This window comes from Strix aluco, chromosome 10 (genome assembly GCF_031877795.1).
Source record: "Strix aluco isolate bStrAlu1 chromosome 10, bStrAlu1.hap1, whole genome shotgun sequence".
Classification (NCBI taxonomy): domain Eukaryota; kingdom Metazoa; phylum Chordata; class Aves; order Strigiformes; family Strigidae; genus Strix; species Strix aluco.
The window spans coordinates 19,440,252-19,464,536 of NC_133940.1; the positions used below are offsets into that span (position 1 = coordinate 19,440,252).

A 24,285-nucleotide genomic window follows, 5' to 3' on the forward strand; every position below is an offset into this window, starting at 1 on the left:
GCAACTGCAAACATGGCTTTGCTATCCTTGTCCAGCTGAGGTACTGAGGAACTTGCTGACTTGTTGATACATGACCTCTATGCTTTTTGGGACAACAGAAGTAAATTGAGAGCATCTGAAGACTTAACACATTCACTTCAAATTAAGTTTCCTTTCAGATCCTTGGCTGATACACCTCCACTCACCTGGTTGTCAGCTTTGATTCTACTAGCCTGTAACTGGTGAGCTCGAACAGAAGAATGAAACTAGAAGTCTGGAATGTGCAACAGGGCAGTTGCATGCTGAAAACATTTGGACTCCAACATGATGAACTTGGATGTGATAACACAGCTTGGGAAGATGGAAGGAGATTAGCAAAATGTTCAGGTTTCAGGCATGTCATGGGAAGGTCAGGAATAAATATACACATAATATTGTAACAAGGCAGAATAGTAGTTGTTACAGCTGCAAGTTTTCTGTGACAATACATCTGCATATTAACAGTGCACTGTTATTTTCAGTTAAGTTTCCTATAACCCACAGGAATCATACTGATACCTGGATTTCAGATTTCAGTGTGCGTCTGTTTATAGGATTGGTAGTCATCAGGCTATAGAAGAACATAATGGCAAACTGAGCTTGTTTCCCCTCAGTCTTCGCTGGTCCTGCAGGATGCTTCAAGACCACGTGAAAACTTAATAGTTGCTCCAACTTTCACTGTCCGGGGCAGGGCACTAATGCAAATAACCTGGCACTTCCTATTTTTACAAGATATTCTTAACAACATTAGCAAGCTTGAAATGCAGCTCATTAAAACAAACCAGTTTAAGATGCAAAACCTACTGGTCTCCCCATACAGTGAACACCCAAGCAAGATTGGATATCCTGTTTTTCCAGCATAGTCTCCAACACTGTGCAATTATTTTCTAAGAAATGCCTTATTTTGCATCCAAGTGAACTAAAACCTGAATCACAGACACATCCCAGATGTCCAAGGACCATGGCATCATCAGAAGAAATGTATGACCAAGCTGCACACAGGAACATACAAACAGAACACCTCTGGCATTAAAAAATATAGAATATACAAGTGGGGTTTGGATTGGTTAGGTTTTATAATGCAAGTTTTTTTGGTGTTCAGGTGTTTTTTTCCTCTTCAAGTAAGGCACAAGTATTATGCACACCCTTCAGTTGGTTGGGGGGGGGGGATTTTTGTTTGTTTGTTTTCAAATGTAGGAAGTACCAACTAACTATTTAGCACCCACAAAGAAAGGTATACTTCCCTTTTCAAAATTAGGTGACTTATTTCTTATCAGCAAAATGAAATAAAATCAGATGCACCAACAGAAAAGTTTTGTTTTCTTCCCTTTCCCTTTATGAATAAAGAACAGTGTGATTCCTCCATATTTGACTATACCACAGGACATGGATTACAGCTGAAAGTTAGCACCAAAAAGTATGTTCTGGGAGTATGGAATTTAAAGATAGTATTGTTGCTTTTCAAGATGACAACTTATTTCAAAAATGTTTATTTAGATGATCAGCTGCTGGCTAAAGCAGATTAAACTGCCTATTAAAATGATTCATTTTTGAAACAGCAGGAGTGATTTAAGTGTTTGAATGTTCTATGCATTATCGATTTAAGAATTATGCCAGTAAGTACCCAAAAGTGATATGCCCAGTTTAACTATAGGGTCACAATGCACAAATTCATTATGTGCAGAAAAACAAATCCCATTCTCCCTTAAAGGGAGAACGCTATACATGTTCCCCAAGTAGCTTATTTTAGATTTAGGACTCTAAAGCGCCTTATAAGCATAAAGTCACTTTGAATAAAGGCTCCCTTTTTTAACTTGATGCACTCAAACACCAAACTGAGCAGGGAAACAATTACTCATAACACTACACCCACCACTTGCCATCAAGAGAACAGTTATAACCAATACATATCCACCCAAGCGACAGAAGACAGAGATATAAAAATAAAAGGGAAAATGACAATCAGCACGATTTCATTGCACTAACAGCATGTCACCAGTTGGAGAACTTTCCAGAGCTGTACCTTTTCAGCAAAAACTGCTCATGCAGTATTGAACCAGTACAAACCATCCAGATTTTCCAAGCAGCTAGGTTTGCAAACTTACCCATTCCATTAAAAGCAGTAGCCTTGCTTCCTTCAGAGAGAAAATAAACTTTTAGATCCAAACCTGTTTGTTGCCCACATCAAGATCAAGTTGTAAACATTTCATGTGTCAAAAGCACTGTTATTACAAACAATACACTAAAAGTACATTTGGACAGATGTTAGGATCCAGAAACCATGTACAGAGGAAGTTTAATTGCAACTAACCCAGAAATGCACCGAAACCAAAACTGGAAACAAGCTTTAAATATGCAAGAGGGTGTTAATACTTTGAACCACCATTCCTTTCTTCATGCAAAAAAAATTTTTAACAGAGGTAAACGTTACCAATTTATTCATCAAGCCTGCACATAAATTGGTAGTCATACAAGATCAACTTTTGGTTTATCATCAAATACTCCATCATCACAAAGAAAACATTACTTTTACCTAGTCAATATTGAAAAAAAACTCCAGAGATTTTATTTAAGTCAACACTAAGGCTGGGAGTTTTTACTTTATTAAACCTTAAGTCATTTGGAGTAGTTGGTTAAAAGAAGTTAATTTAGAAAGCTAAAAGCATTTATTGGAGAAAGACTTTTTACTGAAGAGGTTAATTCTTCCACTGAGGTTAAGAAATCATTTCCTCCTAAACAAGCACAAACACTGTCATACACACCATACTGAGACCAGATGTGACCAACACAAACGTCCAATAAATAAGATAAGAAACTTCTCATCTCCTCAAAAAAATCCACTGGATTTTTTCCAATTCTTTATTTTCTAACTTTAGCTCTTACATGAATATATTCAAAAGGCTTCATATGAAAATGCCAACATTCACATTTCAAATGAAAACATACTACTTCTAAAATATTCAAGTGCGCATGCCTAAGAACAAAGGACATAAGTGAATTCATGGACCTAATGAGAAGGACAGAAAATACATGTAACATCACTGCTACAGAGAGAGGCATGACTGCTAAATAAAATCAAGTACAACAGATTAATTAGAGGGAGATAGGATGGAATAAAGAAGTACTGTTTGGGATTACTAGAGACTGGAAGCTTTTAAAGATGCAGAGAACACATACATAGCAACTCTGCTCTAGGGAAAGCTTTTATAATTTTTTCTTCAAGTTTTACAGCATTATTCATTGAACTGCCACTTTTTATGCTAAGCAGAAATGTGACTAAAAGGCTGTACGTATTCACTGAGTGACAACAGTATACAAGAATTTCACTCATATGGAAGTCTGAAAAGTGAAACCTGAGACTGAATGTGCTCAAGTCACCATAAATGCATCCAGCAGACAAAAGGCACTTGTGTGCCTGTTTTGAAAAAAAAAAAAAAACCAACAAAAAAACCCCAAAACAGAAAGTCTGTTGCTTCTAATTCAAGATCAAACAACTAGTGAAAAATCCCCTCAGAAGCAGAGAGCAGCATACTGATAAACCGGATCATTCTTCAAGAATGATTTAGCCACTGCCAAAACATAACTTCAATAATTTAAACTCTTGTCCCATGAAATATCTGTTTAGACTAAGACCAAAGTACACAAGATCAGTCAATGAAACTACAGAAACAGCTCTATTAGATTTCTTTAGACTAAACTTGCTAAGAAATAAAGTTGCTTAATGTCAATACAACCTTTGGAACAGAAATAATTGAACATTTATGCTTACAAAGAATGCTCAAAACAGTTCTTTAAATATATTAACCTAGTTAAATTAAAGGTTTAAACGTCATTAACAATCAAAAATGAAGAATGTGGAAGTCTTTAATGGCATTAACAGAAAATTGATAGTCATGAACAATTCCATTTGATGCAGCAATATTTTCAACGACCTACAAGGGAAAACAAATCCTACCAGTGTTGTTTTCCTACTGAAACACCCTTATTCTTGCTGCTATAGTTCATATAGCAGTGCAGAAAAGCACCCAGCAGATCCCTGTCCCAATCTCAGAGAAAAAAAATCAAATCAAAACTAACATTCTTGGCATGATGAAGCTCCTTTACAATAGAGTGCCAAACACTTGTGTACCAGCAGCTATTTCATTATAAACTTAAGGCATCTAAGCTTAAATGAAAAAGAAAAATAATCATCAAGTTCCTAATTAAACTACAAAAAGCATGAAAACGAACAAAGGCATAGAGTATATCTTCAAAGATTTTCTATAGAAAGATACTGCACTAGAACCATACTGATTTTTTTAGTTTCTTTGAAAAAATGAGTCACTTAATCGAATCAGACAAATCTACCATTACAGGTGTGCCGAGTACAGCACAAGATAAAACTGTAAACAATTTTATAGCTTCCTGAAATCAGGTTCAGTTAGTTAAAACATAACTGTTCTTTTATTAAGAACTTTATTTAAAGAAATAAGGAAATTCTTCCTTCTTCTTCTAGAATTTCTTCCGGGACAAGGTGATCGTCTCTACTCTTGCCCTAAATTTGTGGGTTTGCTTTCTCAAAAAAGAATAAGCACAAAAAGATGAAGTAGCAGGTGGAGTGTAATCAAGAAAGACAGAATGGCTGATTTCAGTATATTTCAAGACAGAAATCCCTCTCCAGCCATATCGGGAATGATCTTAGCAGCACAAAGAAAGATTTGATAAGTAACTATCGCTGCCTTGTTGTTCCATAATTGGTCTTTGCATACCTAAAAGCAGATGCAAGTGCAGCTGTATCAACTAAATCAGAAAAATCCACAGAAATCTTGGACTAGAAATCCACAGAAATCTTGGGCCATTAAGACTAAAGCTTTGTTTGGAAAAAAAAAAAAATCACATATTTGAGGAAAAACACATTATTTGAGGAACAACTTAGCTTACAACTCATTAACTAGCTCCTTTTGTTTCTTAAAGTCATTTGCTAATTAGCTCTTCCAGAATTCCTCAGTTTTCCATATGGGGAAAAAAGGCTTCCAGGTTGCCATCCTGAAAAAGCCCCACTGATACCTCTGCAGGAATTCAGACACTTGCAACATACCTGTCATGAAGCACTGCTGACACCTCCCCTCTGAGCACAGAATGATCCATGCCGCCCAGGTTAGTAACTCCCCTGTTGACCAAAGGATATAAAATGTAATACGTCATTTCAGATGAAAATAGCCACACCGAAGTGTGCTTAACATGGTAGAACACGTGAAGTTGCCGCAAATAGCTGCCAAAGATATGTGGAGTCTATCTTTTGTTTTTGATAAGAAAATCAGGGGTTTTGTTTGAAGAAATAAAAATGAGTCACAAAGCCACAAAGCCAATGAGCCACATCCTAAAATCTATTCAGGCACGACAGTATCTGCATGCTGACCATCTCCATACTACCTTCTGAGGTTTTTAAAGAAATTTGTCAAGGCTATCAACAACAGAAGAAAGAAAACGGACTCGAGAATAAATTTCATCAACTGAAAAATCTGCCTTTATCCCAATCTTCCCCAAACCTAGTGCACACAAACTCTTTCGGCATGTATCTCTACTGCTCAGCTGTGTTGCCTGTATTTCTGCTACTCCCTTGACTACCATAAGCTTCAATTAGTCTTCTTTTGGCTTGCAAAGACAGGATCTAATCTAAGATGCTAATTTCTAATTAACTTGTCTTGTATTCATGTGTGCTTTATAAACGAAGGAGCACATCTAGGAGGAAATATAATCATAGTATTCCATTTCAAAGCAAGGTCCAAAGCTTCGGTGCACCAAAACTTCGCTGCTCTTCAACTGTTAGAAGTCTGAACAGAAATTATAGCAGACTTGGGCCTAATTTGAAGCACAAACAGTGAATTGAATGAGAAAATTGAATTGACCTCTTATTTAATTACTCATCTTTGTTCAACTTAGAGAAGAAAAGGTTGAGAAGGATCTCATCACAGGTTTCAAATACCTCAAATGTAGTTGTAGAGAAGACAGAGGTACTCGTTTTTGCTTTATTAAAAATCTTTCTTGAAAATGTGTTATGAACTGAAATACTTTCCAATCAATATTAAGTCACTTTCGTCACTACAAAGCATTCCAGACAATGAAAATATTCTGTATTTTAAAAAAATTAGAATCGCTTAACTTTACTAGTTGCTCTCTTTGCCAACAAAGCATCAAGAATGAAAATGAAATTCAGAAGTTGAACTAGTCTTCAGACATTTTAATACTATAAGCCCTTGGGTGAATGTGACAATATTTATATCAAATTCTTCTTTTCTACCCCCATACTTCAAGTCTTTGGACAGATCTACTTTTATGCTTTTCATCTTGCCTGCAGTACTACATTATTAGGGATGTGCAATTCTGCCTGACTGGTAATTTGTTTGCTGGGGGGAGTAAAGAAAGAGCGTTTTGTTTTCAAGACCTCTTCCCTTGGCAAGAGACTGAAGATATAGGAAACACAAAGGGTGCTGTTTCTCTAAAGAACTTACACATTCAGGCTAGCAAGAGCCTTAAACAAATGAGGTTACATCGATCAATTGCTTTTATCAATTTCTGTCATCAAATCAATTTCCATAAACTGCAAAAAAACCACCCCATCTTTCACAGTGTGTGCTGCCTGTCTAAAGAGTTAGTCTCAAATATACAACAATTTTTTCCAGAAATATTTCTCCGATATCTTCAAGATGCAACCTTTTCTCCCTTGTTATCTACTCAGGTAAAATCCATCTTTCATAAAATTGAATTATTCTGGTTTCTGACAAGCTCCACATCTCTTAAACCTCTGTAACTTCTGAAATGTCTTTGCCTTACATCTTCAGCCACTTTATTACAGCTTATCCATCCAATACTCCCGCTTCTCTCACCAAATCAAGCATGAGAAGCTGCTTTTTAATGCCCTTCAGGGCTCAGCTTTGCTGTTCTAGCAACATTTATTCCCCTTAATTAGATCAACCTTTGCCAAACCATCCAACAAGCACCTCTGTTTTCTTTCATGTAACCCCTTATGCACAAAGGTGCCTTAAAAAAAAGCAGTGATAATTTCTCCCTCAAAGTAACAACCAAGTCAGCAATGACACATGGCACTTGACCATCAGAGTGCTGATATGCTGATATACTGCAAGTATTTCTTCTTAGTCACTCAGTTTGATTTTTCCATAGATCCTCATCTGCACCTGCTCTCTCATTTTGCACTCCAAGTTACAAGCACCTTGCATGAAAGATATTTTGTTTTACCTTTGTATATACTATCACTGCTTGTCAGGTAAGTATTCAAACAACATATTATCTAAGGAAAGTTTCAGCAAACTAGATAGAGCTGTACTTTTCACAGCATTTTTACGTACCCACAAAAGCACGGCATCTTTAAATTCAAAAGAATAAAAGATCTAAACTTGTCAGAGTCAGTTTGTCATATGAAGTAAAAAATGAGAAATCTGCTTCATAACAAAGTTCATAAGTTTCTTCAATTTTTAATTTTTATTTTTTTTTTTTTAAAACACAAGACTGCCTCCAGTGAGGGAAACTATCTGTGAGCCTTTGCAGCATGAACCAGGAGCTTGAGGTTGACTTAGTGCAGTTGACAAGACTGCAACGACAAGTGCCGTCCCTCAGGGATCGGTACTGGGACCAGAGCTGTTTAACATCTTTGTTGGTGACATGGACAGTGGGATCGAGTGCACCCTCAGCAAGTTTGCCAACAGCACCAAGCTGTGTGGTGCGGTCGACATGCTGGAGGGAAGGGATGTGCCATCCAGAGGGACCTGGACAGGCTGGAGAAGTGGGCCTGTGCAAACCTCATGGAGTTCAACAAGGGCAAGTGCAAGGTCCTGCACATGGGTTGAGGCAATCCCAAGCACAAATACAGGCTGGGTGATGAGTGGATTGAGAGCAGCCCTGTGGAGGACTTGAGGGTGGTTGGTTGACAAGAAGCTCAACATTACTCAGCAATGTGCACTCACAGCACAGAAAGACAACTGCATCCTGGGCTGCATCAAAAGAGGAGTGTGGCCAGCAGGTCAAGGGAGGGGATTCTCCTCCTCTACTCCGCTCTGGCAAAACCCCACCTTCAAGTGCTGTGTCCAGCTCTTGGATCCCCAACATAAGAAGGACATGAATCTGTTGGACCAAGTCCAGAGGAGGCCATGAAGATGATCAGAGGGCTTGAGCACGTCTCCTATGAGAACAGGTTGAGAGAGTTGGGGCTGTTCAGCCTGGAGAAGGCTCTGGGAGAGTTTATAGCAGACACCCAGTACCTAAAGGGGGCTACAGGAAAGCTGGGGAGGGACTCTTGACAAGGTCATGTAGTGATAGGACAAGGGGTAATGGCTTTAAACTGTAAGAGGGTAGATTTAGATGAGATGTAAAGAAGAAATTCTTTACTGTGAGTCATGAGGCACTGGCACAGGCTGCCCAGAGAAGCTGTGGCTGCCCCCTCCCTGGCAGTGTTCAAGGCCAGGTTGGACGGGGCTTTGAGCAACCTGGTCTGGTGGAAGGTGTCCCTGCCCATGGCAGGGGGGGTGGAACTAGGTGATCTTTAAGGTCCCTTCCAACCCAAATCATTCTATGATTCTATAATAGCACAGATAAACATTACAAGTGCAAGTAAGCAGCAACTGTTAAGGAAGCACTTTGCCTCTTGCAAACCCAGTACAAAAAGTTCACTATCTCTGATCAAAAGCCATCAAAACTAAACATGACAAGAGATGCAAGCTGATTGCTGAGCACTCTGCTAGCATGATAACAGCAGAGACTCAGGCCTTTCCATCAGAGGCTACTCTGATCCAGCTGCAAACACCCAGATGGAACATCTGTTGAGACAGGGTTGCTTAGGAGCAAGCATTAAAGAGGGCATCAGACAAGCATTTAAAAAGTATTCCCCATGGATTTTTCTCTTTAACTAAAAAGACTATGACAATGTTCCTTACTACATCTAAAAAAAACAAATCAACAAACTGTTTCTAAAGTTATTCATTTTTGGCTCCTTGAAGCAAAAACAAGAGATCATAATTAAAAACAAAAGTTGTGTGAAACTGTACAAAGTCTAAAATTTAAGGAAGCTTTGATACTAAGAAACCAACACACTTAATATTACACAAAGGAGTTCATTAAAATTCTGCAGTAGGCATATGCTGGATCAGTTCAGACTTCCTGAAATGCCATTTATAAGCAATGTAGTTTCAGGTAAGCCACATACACTAAAAAGGAAGTGAGACTGTTTAATAGAACAGGATCCACTACACTGAACTCCATAATACAAATCCATATTTTAAAATTTTAAAATCAGTGCAAGTAATTCCTGTCTTATGTAAACCATTCTTCTGCAAAACTAGCTTCTACAGCACACGGAGCACTGTTAAAAAAATGTGAACATCTGGCTTGTGAAAAATACACTCTAACCTGCAGGATGCAAGCTGACAATGGAAACATTACCACCATGCAGAGTACAATGCTCCAAAAGATCTACTGCCATGCCCTCATCATCCTAAAACATGTCCCAAAACCATCCAGGATGCCTGCACCAAATCAGAATATACACACTGTTTCTGCATAGCTACAGCAACCTCTAACAAGACATTGCAGAGACAGCAAATAAACCTCTAGAGCTGTTACATGGGGAAAGAAAAACCTTTATGTAGTCTCAGTGCAATCAAACCTATAATCTCAGAATCATTCAGCAATTTCAACCTCTGCATAACATTTGCAGGAACACAATCATGCTTCTGTGCTCCTGAGCTAAAACGGGATTATTTCATTGCCTAAGTACACCAGCATCTGTGCCACAACAGATCTAGGCTCTCAAGTCAATCTGTGCTTTGGCAGTTATGGGCTTCCTAATTTGAACTTTAAGAGTGACAAGTCTGACAATGCCAGAGTCATTGTTAAATTTCAAAGGAAACGCAGAGTGGCATTTTATATAAAGAGTTATGTAACTTAAGTTTAAAACCAGACCTGTCTGCTAATACACTCGTTAAGTGACACACATAGGACAATACATACCTGGAGAACACTTTTACTGAAACCCTAATCCACTAGTTTGTGCCTGCCCCATCAGAGGTCCCTCGTCTCTTTGTACATCATTTCTAAAGTTTATCTATTTCAAATGAGCCTCTCTTTCCACACCAATGACCTTGAAGATGACAGTGCCTCTGACCTCTACCTTGTGTCTAAACTAACAACCACCTCAGCCTGCCTGCTACAGCTTTGTAGCCAACAGCCTCATCGAGAGCAGAGCCAGACAGCTCTTCCCTACCAATTCTTCACATCCAGTAGACCCCAGAGACATGTCTCTCCAGACTGTAGTGGAAGGGGCACTCATGATCAACTGTTTCATGCCTGGATTTATACAACAAACCACATATTTATGGCAAGATGAATCAAAATATTATGAAGCTTATTAGTTGGCCCAAAAACATCTAATCAATTTGATGTACAAGTGTTCTTCAAATATTTGAGTCCTTACATATTTACCATATCTTCAGTGTTCTGTAAAGGACTTGCATTTCACCTGCATTTTCCATCCCTCATAAAGCCTTTATCACCTATGGCTACAACTTCAGCATAAAGCTCATTCATCACCACCTATACTTAATAAATCCACAGTGGTGAAATAGACTCCACTGACAAAAGTTTGATTAGATAAGCATTCCATTTAAAAAAAAAAAAGCACACAGAAGCAATCCAGCAAATACAAGAAAAATCTGTACTATCTCCAAGAAGAACACAGGACTCGACATTTGTATCCCACTTTCTCTTCACTAGGAGTGAAAAAAGCCCTGGTAAGAAACCAGCTGCTCACTGTCAGTTATTTTAAGAGCATAAAGCTTTATGTGGTTACTAAGATCAGGGAAGGCCAACAGAACATATTAGTCCATTCATGAGGAAACTGAACAGCTTAGATACAACATGTCCCTTCAGTGTCCAACTTGTCACATACACCCCTAATCTACTGATTAATGAGGGCACAGCTCAAGTACCTATTACTATTGTACAAATTAGACTTACACAGACACAGGCAGATGTCAAGTAGAACAAGGCACCCTCATTCAGCTTGTCAGGAAAAAAATCAGCATAGGGAATGGGTGTGCATCTCTGTTTTAGTTGAAGTAGCTTATTTCTACAATTTTAAGTTAAATATTGTTCAGTATACTTAGGAATTAATATTTCTGAAGTACATGAATGTAAAAGTCAATATTACTAAATGAAAAAACTTTTATTGTATGTTCTCACTTTATGAGCAAAGCCACTTTTTAACTTAATGGACTAAGTTGCTGTATGTATTTTAAGCCCTGTAAAGCTTGCTGCTTGAGCATTCAAATGGCAAAACATTTTTCCACCTTTAACCAGTAATACCACACATTCATAACTGCACAGTAATAATAATGATAAAAACAACAGTAACAGGTAAATAGCAATTTTCAATATACATCCCACAAACTGTATATAACTGTATAAATGCCACTCACAGAAAGACATATTACAGCACAGAGGTTGAAGCCCAGGTTATGATCATGTGGAACTGGGAAAAGAAACCAGTTCCTGCAGCTCCATCCTACCACAAGGACTAAACTATTCAATTCACAAGCTATCCCATTATATCTTACACATACTCACCCTTGCAATAATCGCACAAGAACTAATGAAACCAGCAGACAGATATTACCTGTTATTGCAGCTACTAATGCTGACACAGAGGAGTCTTAATGTAGGCAAATCCAGAAACACTGTTCACAGTGGGTGTCATTGGCTGTAAGCCTTATCCTCTCTCTTAAGTATCAGAACACAACCTGACGCAGCCATATGCTGAAGACCAGGAAAAGCTGACTGCTATGCAACTAAAAGGTCCTTAACAGCAACCGTCTGTACAAATTAAACACTAGCCCCACAAGACTGTTGCCTATTTTTCAGAGCCTTTTCTGAAATTTACCACACTAAAATATAGTCAAGATCTGTAAACACACTCAAAAGAAAAGTGTATGCATTATCAGTAACTGTGGCATCACTATGAAAATATTTTAAGGTATGTAGACTGATACTTGGAACATTTATACCTGAACATTTTTTTTTAACAAGAAATAAGAGATCAATCAAGTTCCAATTTTACTAAGACTTATTAAAAAAAGTGAAGTTATTTCTCAACTGCAAATTTTTCCAAGCTCTGTAGAGTGATACCTAGCTGGCAACTAAATACAACTGTACTTGTCTAACACACTGTACCTGTCTAAAGCACATCAAACTTATGCAAGCCTGTAGAGACCAGATGACCACGCAACTTCTACTTCCTTCGTTCACCCTTCTAGAAAGCTACAGCAAGAGTTTAAAGAATTTTTTTTTTTTTAAAGGGTAAAGATTTTTTAGTCATGAAAAAGCTCCTTTGTCCTAAGGAAGCAGCTTAGAAAGTTGAAACAGAAGAATATGAACCAAACCAAGTCTTTGGTCACATCCTCTCACCTCATTACTAACAGCAATTTCTGTTGTTGAGTTTGCAGAATTTAAACAGGGACACTTAAGAAGAGGGTCATCCATGAAGCAAGCAGCCTAAGGAAGTAGCAGACCCCTGAGCCACTCCTACCTGATATACTGGGTCAGAAGCGGGACTGCCAAAAGATGACTGTCTTGGGGCAGACCAGAGCAGTTTGAGGAGCTGCAGAAGGAAGATCTCTGCCCACAAGATCTAATCCAGGGACTCTGCTTGAGCCCTGACCAGAATCTGAAAACAAGGAGAACAACGTGTGCCATAACCAAGGATTCAAATAATCCACTACTCTGGTTACTCACAAAAATGTGTCTCAATGTAATATTTTTGTTAAAAGTATTATTAATTATTATTCTTAAAAGTTGTATTATTATTAAATAATATTCATATTATCACTGCTACTCAGCCAACTGTGTCAAAGTCTTCACAGACTTTGGCCACAAGAGAGTGATCTCAAGGTCACAGAGTACATCAATCAAATCAACACTATCTCCTGGGCAAGTCAGCTGGATCAGACAAAGGATTTCTCATGCTGCTTCATAAAGAATCCAGCACCTGGCCAGAAGACTTATAAAAGAAATCCTCCCGCAGCCTTCCTGAACTGGCAAGCAGAGCCTGGAAGAAGCCAGGGAAAGATGACTACAAGCCAGTATTATCTTGAAGCAGATTTTCTCTTGACTGAAAGCAAGACAGACTGCCAGCCACTATTTGCAGATGCCAAACCTTATCCCAGAAGGAAGAAATTAAGCATTAATAACAATTTTTTAAAAGTAGTTACTAAACTACAAATCACAAAACCCTATCTATGAAAATATGCAAAGGGCTCCAGGACAAGGGAAGCCTAAAGATCATTTTAAAATATTTTCCTTACATCTAGGTAACACAAAAGGCAAATCCCATCTAAGAACCCAAACTGGTTCCTACCTATGAGTTTAAGCAATTACTAGTCTATTATAATAAAAGGGTATTTTTCAATGTAGGAACAGAATTTTCATGGTGTAGCATTAATACAAATGCAAAAATATTTAGAAATTAAGATGCCTGAGGTAACAGTTCTTCTAACGTGAGCTATTCAGTGACAAGAAAAGCGCTGAAGTTGTCCACAATGTTGTGACACCATTCTCCTAGATAATTATCATTAGAATAAAGCAGTAGCTCCAGAGTATCAAAGCTTATGGTTTAAAACAAAGCTCTCAAAACCACATTACTCATATTACACTTAAAACAAAAAAAAAAAAAAAAGCATGAAGGCTATCATGGAAAATCCTAAAATAACATGCTGCTTTAATTCTCAACTGTTACTGGAAATTTGGCAAAAAAAAGGAAACACTGGGACTAATTGCCCCAAAGGAAAGAGCTGGCTGATGAGTCTACAGTGCTAGAAACAGCATATTTATGGAGTCCATCTGACAGATATCACTGCATCACCTAATTGTGCTCAGAAAAAGTGACCTTGTTTGCACAAAAGTAAATCTTTTAAATACTTATTTAGGTACAGTTATATTGTGTCATAGAGGTTCTTCCTTTCCTGTAATATTTTGGGAGCGTAGTTTAGCTGCATGCTCCCACAACACTGTGTGGTCCAGCAGACAGGAACTGAAAACTTTCAGAAAAGCTGCTACTGACTGCTACTGTTCCCATCTTCTTCACAGCAAATATATCAGACTTCCAATCAAAATTAGACAAGGACAATAAAGTGTTAATGACCTGTCACGTACAATAGGTAGCACCTGTAAGCTTAACAGAAGACCTTCTGTAAGTACCAAGTGAACCCTACTACAGGTTCCAATGTCAGGGGTTTTTACTGATGTCTAGATCACATTCAGCAGTCAACAGTAAAAGCCACTCTAGAAAAGTTAGATATCATGGTTAATCATTTATGAAACCATACATATTCTATTGCTCTGTCTTCCAGCTCTTTATTTCAATGATCAGCTTTGTCTTATGGTTTCCATGAAGGGCTCTATATTCACAGCTTTCCAGAACCAAATGAAACCGCTAGGCAAATGCCACAGCTATTCTAAGGAAAAAAAGAAAGATTCCCACATTAGCATTTTGGGCTTTTTCAAAAACACACATCAGTTACTCACAAAGTGTCTCTCCACATCATCTCTGATAAGCGGAAATATCTCCTCTGTTCTTCATGCACCTGTAGTCAAACAGAAAAGAATTGAAGCAGAGTTACAGACAGACACCCCAAAATAGCATCTGCCTCTCAGATCCCATGGATTTTCACAAAACAAAAATTCATTCTAAACATTCACACACAATATGACTTTTTCCCCATTTCACTAACTTTCTCCAGTAAAATTACAGAGATAAAGGAGCACAAAAGGAAGAAAATTGCTTCTTGTTTGCATGTATTACACTGCTCTTTGCTGTGGAAACAAGGATGAATTATGAAAACTAATCAACTGAACCGAGAGAGCACATGCCCTAGATTTTTCAAATAATCTCTTGGTTTAACCCAGTTGTTCCTGAGCCTGCCTATCCCATGAACAATTTACTATAATGGAAGCTGTGACTCATTAAAGTCACCTTTTATTTTTAGAGAGAAACAGCTCGAATTATTTATGTGCAAGATGTAATCACATTAATTTGTACAGAAGAGGCCAAAATTTTAATGAGTTCCATTTTTAAGATCTAATATAGTTGATAAAAAACTCCTTGTTTAATTTTTTTTATGTCTCAAGAGTATATCTTACAGCCACTAACCAAAATGAAAGACTACAGACTATATTCAAGATTGTGAACTCATATTTCCACTTGAAGGGACAGTGAAACAGTTGTAACATTTCAATTTGCTGACATCATTTAGCAGCAAGCATTGCAAAATATAAAATATGCAATACCCCTGAAAAAAGCCACTCTTCTGATTTTTGGTCTTTTATATTTTCAATTGATAAACATAAGTGAATGATAAAAAAATAGTAGCTGTATGAATTAAATATTTCTTTAAAGCAATTTACTATTAATTCACAGCCCAAAGCAGAAATTCCTATTTCTTAATACTTTTAACATACAAAAGTAAATTAGTATTTTTAGATATGGTCACAAAACAGTAAATCTGTAACAGATTTGAAATAACAGGTCAGTTATATATAAAAACAGAAAACAAACTTCTGCAAATCATCCTTTCCCCTTTAATTGCTCTGTACCATTACAAATGAAATTCTGACTTCAGAGAGTAGGTCACAAGCAATGCTAATTTAGGAGCCTGTCTAAACTTTTATTTTGTTAAAGCAGATTTAGACATTTAGTGGAAGGAAATCACACATGGTATTTACAAGCATGAATTGTAAGCTCAGTGTGTGCTTTGCAATACTTTAAACATGCCATAATGGAGGCAGCAAACAGAATTGCTTAACAGCATCTGGTTTGCCCACTCCCTTCCACTGATGCTAGAGCAGCTGGTAGAATAAGGTGGTTCTTAACTCCTGGTGTTGCTGCACCTCGGGACATCCTCTTGTTTCAAATAAACTTCAGGTTTTCCTCTCAAAGAAGTCTGCTGAGTAAACAGGATATGTTTTATCGGTCCTCCATCATAAAACATGTTCAAAGAGTACATGTACATGTGAACTGCTTTCCTACCATCATTCTCAGAAATAGTTATCTGCAAAGTCCTACGTGATGAGCAGTGTGGTTAATGTAATTAGGATGGATACTGCAGCCTCATTCCTTGTTTTACCATCCTGTGGGCCTTCCACAAGCTCCTCTGATGAGGCAAATACACTACATCACAATATGAAGGGATCAAAAGACAGGTGGTCCTTAACTTCACAAAACTTCAAGTTTGGGATTAAATTAATGCTAAGAAATAAATGAAGTTGGCCTGCTCTTGGGCAAGCATACACTACAGATGGGTTTGCGTATATAGTTAAGCATCTTCTTTCCATACACCTGCTCATTGAGGTCAAAACCACATTCCTTTGATGTGGTCTTAATAGGGTTGCTTATCTGTATGTATCAACTATACTGTTCACTACAGCTTACTTAAAAATTGGGAAGATAAACCTTTCAATTATTGATGACAAATAAAAATAATTTTTTTTAATCCTCCCATTTTACATAATTTCCCTAAACAGGTCACTCCAGGTCAACTTAGCCGCAAGTTTCTTAAAGTTTTTGAAGAAAAAAGTGTTAGTAGCATACAGTAAATTTTTGCTGTTCCTGACTAAACTAGACCTGAATTCCTGAAAAGATCAGTTTCAACTTCTTCCAGAGACTGTTTAACACATTAGACTGGCCAAACTGTTTATATACAGTCAGTACTACTTTTAATAACTTTAACCCTGCTGCCTGGCTTCAAATAAAAAGCTATTAAGAGTGACTTCAAAAATTAAATCCCTTCTATCTGTGTAACTCCTCCCTGAAGGTTTCTCTGGGACGAGGTTTTAGCAAAACAGCTTATGTTATCCGCTCACATTACTCTGCTTGTGAAAGGAAGCTGAGCCAATTATACTGCAAGGTGAAAGCTGAATTTTTCTTTTTATTACATTTGGGGCATTTTTTTTTTAAAACCACTGCTGATGGGACAAAAGAAACTACCTCTGCGGAGCTGCCTGGCTGGCTTGCAGTAGAAAATCATGAGAAATGCTACAGGCATTTTTTTTTTTTCCTGTACACAGGAGAAAACTAAAGGTTATAAAAACAAATAGTATAGGGTGGGCAAGCTGATGAACACAAGTTCTAAAACAACTGATGGATTTTCTTCCAATAAACTACAAAACTCAGTAAGTGTATGAGGAATACTTATCAAGTCTCAATACCAGAGAAATTCAGATCGTTCAAATTCCATGTTAAAAATAAAATTTTTCATACTCAGAAGAGTTTTAGTTAACTTCCAACTGTAACAACAGAGCTGCTATAACTTCTCCATCCTCACTATTGACTTTACATGCTCAACACACAAATATGAAAAATTCACACCTCCACTTACAACTTTGCAGCTACTAACTACATCCACAGAAAGGACAAATCTCATCACCAGCACTAACTTGCTCCCCCTGCCAGGACCTGGGGACTGAATTTCTCACTGGTGTGCAAGTTCCTCAGATCTCTGGTTTGTGGTGTTTGCTCTTGTTGCTGCTGTTATATTTTGCAGTCATTATTTCAGATATGCAAAAGCAAGTACATATATTTATGAATAACGATTCATTTCCTTTATAACCTATTATATTTGTTTTAACCTTCAGGATGAATTTAAGAAAACAATTTAAAAGGGGTGTGGTTCAGACTCATGTAAAATTGATTAGCATTTCAGAGAGAAATTAAACTATTTCTAATTCCAACTCTATAAAATAAATAAAAACATTACATGTGTTGGTCATATGCCAGTGCACACAACTCACTTAGCAGACACCCTGTGAAAGTAACTTGTTTTATTTTTATGCCTGTATTTCATCTTTTATCAGAACACTCCAGATTTTTCAGAGTTGATAGACTATGCACATGGCTTACGTACGTTACTTGTATCAGTTAGTCAGGTCTTTAGGAACAACATCAAATAAGTGACACAAGACATGTCAAAGACTGTACAATAAGGTGTGTGGGGCACAGTCTAGGAAGCCATTAAATGAACAAGCCCACTCATCCTCAGTGGCAAACATATGAGCATACAGCGAACATGAAAAATAGACTTGTCAGATCAGATGACAGACCTCAGCAAACACATTTCTACAGGAAGCAATTTGTTTTCAAACGATGCTCAGAAATCACAAAGCCGGATGATGCTGTGATTTAGCCTGACCTACAACATTAATGCAGTCCTTTCTCTAGCACAGTAGCCAATGAAAATTAAAACCATAACAAAACAGAACTGCTGAAAAACAGACTGTTGACTAAATCCACAGGGAGCAAGAGGCTAAATTCTAGCCTGGGAACATTAATGAAGGATACAGTTCCACATTACACTTAGTTCAACCTAACTACCACTTGCCTACCTTCTGCTGAACCTAACAAACCAAGCAGTTGCACAATTCAGCAGAAAATAGCTGTTGGAAGGCAAGCAGCACCCAGCGTAGCTACCACTCACTGCCTCCCATCAGACAAGCAAGGTGATCCCACTCACCTGGTGGCAGCCACACGTCCCCGGCACCCACTGAGCAACCGCGCAAAGAGCGGAAGGAAGCAGCATTGTTCCTTTTAGCGGCAGCTGATTAAATCTGACATTGAACTGTACTCTTCAAAGAACTGCTTTAACCTCTAAATAAGAAGTAATAATAAGAGAATCTCTCTCCAAATACAGAGAAGTATATGCCTAAAAATGAGTTCCTATCTTAAAAGTAGGATGTAGAATAGCTTGATGTAGGCAGTTTTCAGTGTGAACTTTGTACGCGTTTCTAGACATTAGCATAGCTTCCCAGTTTTTATAACAGGCACCCGTGTTGCATTACCTGAGAGCAGCATTAGCACATATCAAATATCACCTGATAATCAATAATTAACAAGTAGAGTCATTACTATTTTCCACCTACAAACTAGTATTATATAAGTATTTAAACATTTTCAATAAAGATCAAGTCCATGCACAAAAGAAACCCCGTATCTTAGACTACAGAAGATACAACTGAAGCTACCAATTTGCTTCAGTCAGGTGAGATACTGCATTTTGAGAAACTCAGTGTCATGAAGGAAGCAAATAAACTGTTGAAATACAACTCTATGTAGCAGAACAGATCTTATCCTAACAGAAATTTAGTAATTGTATTAAGTAAATAAGTTTTACCCACCAAAAGCAATGCTACCATGCTCATTAACGGCAAGTACATAATGTCCTTTGTTAATGTACTTTAAAAATGTTAAATAAAAATTTTATTCAACCTATTTTAAGTACACAAAATAAACCAAGCTTCAGCGTGTTCACACAAGCTTAGTAGTCTTCAGCAACATTTCACGTATAAAAATGAAGCTTCTCAGTATAGTATTCCAATCATATAGCAAGAGAAAACAGTTCTCTCAAGAAGATCGAACCATTAATACACTGCTTATAAATCACATCCAAGTAAAACACCTGCAGTTTAAAATGGCACCATAGGCAACGGGAAGATGCTATGCCATATTGGATGCCCTTATGTTATGCTCTCAAAATCAGGAGCTTCAGCAATCCAACTCCCTGAAATGAATGGACTTTTCTCTAAATAGGTTGAACCCTAACAAGACCAGCTCCACACACAGCAATCCCAGCCTGAGACAAGGGAGAAGGGGACAAGGAGGAGGCGGCAGCAGAAAACACACTGTAGTGACAGTGATTTTAAGGCGCCAGCACAGGGAGGGGACAAGGAGGCAGCAGGGACCAGTGTCCCAAAACATAGGAAAGCACCGGTGAGACAAGCCAGCTCCCAGGCAGAGCCATGCAGACCTGACAGGTTAGTAACTCTCCTGGCTTCACATCAGCTTTGTTGCTTGGATAGCAGCTCCAGCTGCTCTGTCTCCTCTGCCCTTGGCCCAAACATCTGCACTACCTCTTCTTCATCCACAGCTGCAGCTCCAAGCATCCTTCAGAGCTGTGCGCAGCACCCAGATGGTCTGGCAGCGGCAGCTGCTTAAAATACTGTTGCCCTCCCACTGCTATCCCCACACTCACAATCCAGAGCAGGTCCCTAAAGATGACAATGCCCACACTTCTGTTTGTCCATGTCCAGACTACAAGCATTTTCCAAGCCACTCCTCTGTTAAAGTCAATGTGGGCTTCTGCCTCTGTGGTTACAACTGGAGGAAGGTTTTTAATCACTATCTCTCAAGAGCTCTGAAAGTACAGTTACAACTCTTACCCTACATGGATTGCTTTCATTTACCAGGAGCTCCATTGTGGGGAGTGTATGTCACAGATTTAGAGGCAATCAACTAAATACTGCTCTAGAAAGGTTAATGAAAAGGCCAGTTCACATCAGACTGAAAATAAGTGATAACAATAGGAGGTGAAATCCTGTGGAGCTTCCTAGTAAAATAATGTACACTTCAGTAGACTGAAATGTTCCAGTCTTCAGAAGTGACTTTTGGATAGACAGCATACATTATCTGACAATAATAGCAAAAAAGCCCAGAACATTAAAGCCTACTTCCCCATTTCCTGCTATAAAAACCTTTAGGTACCCCTCTCCTATATCACACACCAGAATATCAGAGCCACCTCCTTCACTGAGAAATTAAACCCATGGTATTTCTTAAGCCACCATTCATTGTGTCACCATGTGACAAGCCACCTTGGAATCACTTTCCACTAAACTCTGAGCCTTCACACCTGCTGTTACTTTCCTCAGCCACATCCTTTACCTGCAGGCTTCATCTAAACCACATCCTTGGGAAAAAAAAATCTACATATGCAAATAAAGGCCTGAGAAAAATGCTTCTATATCAAGTTAGTCAGCATGATGTCAAACACCAATCACTATCAGCAAGCTTACTAATTTTGGAGTGCTGTTAATGGGTGAAGATGGAAGCTAAGGGAACACCAAGTTGCAGATGAACTTAAAGGCATTACTTTTCCTCTGTTTTCTAACAGCTATTTTGAACATACCTTAAAAAGACACAACCACTGAACTGATAATTCAGGGAACGCTAGGTCATAAGGCTAGCCAGAGCACAACATAGCACACACCACTCAGTGGCTTATCATAAGCCAAACAAATGACATGAGTGTTGAATAAGATGCATTTCACATGTTGGTAATTTAGCTTATTACTTAGTAGCATGTGGACATTTTCTAACACTATAGGATTAACAGCCAAGATGAGATTTGGATTTCTAATGCTACTTGTCCTAGAAATGGACATTAAGAACCTCCCAAACACAAGGACCTTGAACACCAGTACAACAGTCCATCTCTTTTGGCTCCAATAACCACCTCAAAAGAAGAGACAGAGAAGCCACACAACTTTTAGATAACTGATTGGCAGGGAACAAAAAACCCAAGACCATTCTAGATGTCCCAATTTGTCTCAAGAATCATTAAAATTCCTCTTAACTACACTGTACATGCATAATTATTTTGATATTACATACATTTGCTCTCAACTCCACAAGAAATCATAAGGTTTTGTCAGAGCAAACCTGCGAACAGGAAAGTTCCCTGCCTTACCTTTCAAACAGTGAAGCTTGTTAAATAGGACAGTTTAAAATGAATGAATGTGTTACTTCCAAGCAGCACAGCTTAAATTGTTGGCTCAGTCTATCCATGATCAGAAAAAGTAAGCTGAAGCTTTAGCTGCATTCTGCTAAGATGTCAAAACTATTTCATAATCTACAAATATATACATTTATCTCTTTCAGCTAAGCTGAAAGCAATCAGTCTTAACAGTATCTCCTTGTGTTACATACACTGTTTTGTACAAAGAACTAAACAGCTTCCTGTGTCTTTATCAATTGTTCTAATAAATGACTTAAGGCTACTAAGTAATTTATCCACAACAATTTAATAATTACAGTATTTTCATCAAAGGAGAGTTCTAAGATTTTCAAGATATTAACAGTGCCTAACATTTCAAGCATATCAACCAGCTTTTGAAAGCCCTGGGTAAAACGCTGCTCCTATGGAAGAATTAAACATGACATGGTCAGAGGTCTACAAAAGAAAATAAAATATTTTTCATTTGAACATTTGCATGTTAAACATTTAAACTGCTGTGAAGAATTTAGATACAAGAGTTTCCAAGAGCTGTTCATTTCCAATTGACTATATCCAAATCATGATATTTAACAATACAAAAGCCTTCTAATTTCTGTCCCAGTGAAGGCTGACAAATAGCATCAATAGCGTCTGCTGAAAATTTACACTTTACAAGCATGCTACTCACCCACACAGTCTCTCATAAGTCATCTATTTTGTACTGGGAAAATTCATCAGAATAATTTTCAATGCATCAATTTAAGGATGCCTACTGCAACATCTGGAAAAAGCTATATAAAGAATACAGAGCATGTACATACACAAATATTTATGTATCCTTCAAATTAGAAAGTTTCAGGCTACCAACAACACAAAAGTATCTGAGTATTTTGATCAACACAAGAATATCTTTAAAGGTGCCTGCTTTCTTGGATGCATAAACCATTTAATCAACATCTATTAAATGCTAAGTTTCATATAAGGAAAACACAACACATGAGCCAGATATGAAAGGTCAGACTGAAGACCTATTTAGCCCAGCTACCTGTCTAACAGCAGCCAATTCAGGAGTGATGCCAGTAACACGACACTGCACTCCAGCAGCGTTCCTCAGCCAGCGTTTTAGTGCCTTCCCACAAACTGCATTCAGAACATAGTCTTTACCACTCCGCAATTCACTTTTTTCCTTCCACTAATTTGTCTAATCACATTTCAAAATAATTTGTGTTTAAGATACCCCATGACAATAGTCTCGATACAATCATACGCTAGATAACAATGGAGTCTCACAGTATAATTTCACATTGCAGGAAAGCATTCTGCAGCTACCACCTCAATCATTTCATAACGCACCACCCCTAGTAGCCTTCCCACCTCCAGTGTCATACTGGCTGCAGACTTCCCCAGAGCCATTTCCCAAAGAGTGCTTCCCTACTGAGCCACCCCTCTGAATTACTGTACTGTCTCTTTAACTGCACAAAAAGCTGGCAGCACATCCATATTGAACTACACAGTGTGTTGCCTAGTTATGTTAATTGAACAGGAACAGTTTCACTGGGGTTTAGCCATTAAAAAAAAATAATTATTTGCATACACAAAGCATCTCAACTTTCTTACTGTTCATGGCAGGATCCCAGGGCTATGTTTCGCCATTCCCAAGTAGTCCAGGTTAATTTTGACATCTAGAACAAGGTTCAGGAAGAGAAAAAAAATTGTCACACACGTTTGCACACTATTATTCACTGTAGATGTTATTTTAAAGAACTGCAGGGTACAGCATCTCCAACAGAGTTAACTATTGGCTTCTGCAGCTCTTTTAGCTCTATCTCCACTGTGAATGGAAAATTGGATAGGCCCACTTCTTGCCTGGAGCGAAAGTTCACATCACTCACTACAAATCTGCAGCGTCCTAGTCTTTTTCCATGTATACAAAGTATTTTATACTGCAAGACCACAGCTTCAAATAAAAATCAATTTCAACAATAGTGCAGAAGAAAAAGAACCAGAGCTAATTTTTGCTTTTAAACTAGTCAGACAGTCTCTCTGTATATCTCAGAAGTAGAGCCACCATTTTATGTAAATCACTAAACGCATACAAGTCACAGGAGGTACAGAAGTCCTAACATAAGTAACACCTTGCATCATGATACTAAGTCGAGCATGCTTTTCATAAATTCATCCCACAGTTGCTATCACAGCAGGAAATTATCTGGCTGGGCTGGCAAAAAGAACACTGGTCATAATGGGGTTGAAATACCACAAAGTCGCAGCAAAAAGTTTCACAGCCCTTTGGAAGTCACCTTACTGGCCAGAATGAACAACTGAAGAGCAGGAGTTGGAGACACTGCTTTTCTTTTTAATCCTGTAACGATAGCAATCCCAAGTGAAAAGGAAAAAAGCAGCAAGTTCCCCCAAAATGCAAAGAGCAATTAACAGTATTGTCATTTGTAATGGCAGTCATTTTTTTTTTATTCATTCTAGTGTAAAGCGGAGTAAGGAAACGTCGGCAACAACACTGCCAGCTTTTGCTTCCTCTGCATTTCCTCTCAGAAAAGAAGAAAAATTAAACATTACACTTGGCAACTCGTATTCTCACATTCAGTTAGCACCAATAAGTGAGGGTCACTTCTACAATTCAATGAAGGAATACTTTTTTCAATTACAAGCCCTTACTGACCTGAAGTTA

At 38.0% G+C, this 24,285-nt stretch overlaps 1 protein-coding gene across 6 annotated transcripts in view; it reads right to left on the minus strand.

Moving 5' to 3' along the window:
- The window catches only part of KLHL13 (kelch like family member 13), a 90,290-nt gene that overhangs the window by 56,451 nt on the left and 9,554 nt on the right, over positions 1-24,285 (minus strand). For 2 of the 6 annotated variants that reach the window (XM_074834665.1, XM_074834664.1), the window contains exons 2-3: positions 23,217-23,281; positions 14,584-14,642 (exon numbers count right to left, since the gene is read on the minus strand). In XM_074834665.1, coding sequence (XP_074690766.1) covers positions 14,584-14,603 — 20 coding nt within the window. In that variant the 5' untranslated portion in view covers positions 14,604-14,642; positions 23,217-23,281. Of the gene's footprint in view, positions 1-5,095; positions 5,168-14,583; positions 14,643-14,789; positions 14,859-23,216; positions 23,282-24,285 lie in introns of those variants that run through there. The other 4 variants (XM_074834663.1, XM_074834662.1, XM_074834660.1 and 1 more) reach the window with 3 other exon arrangements.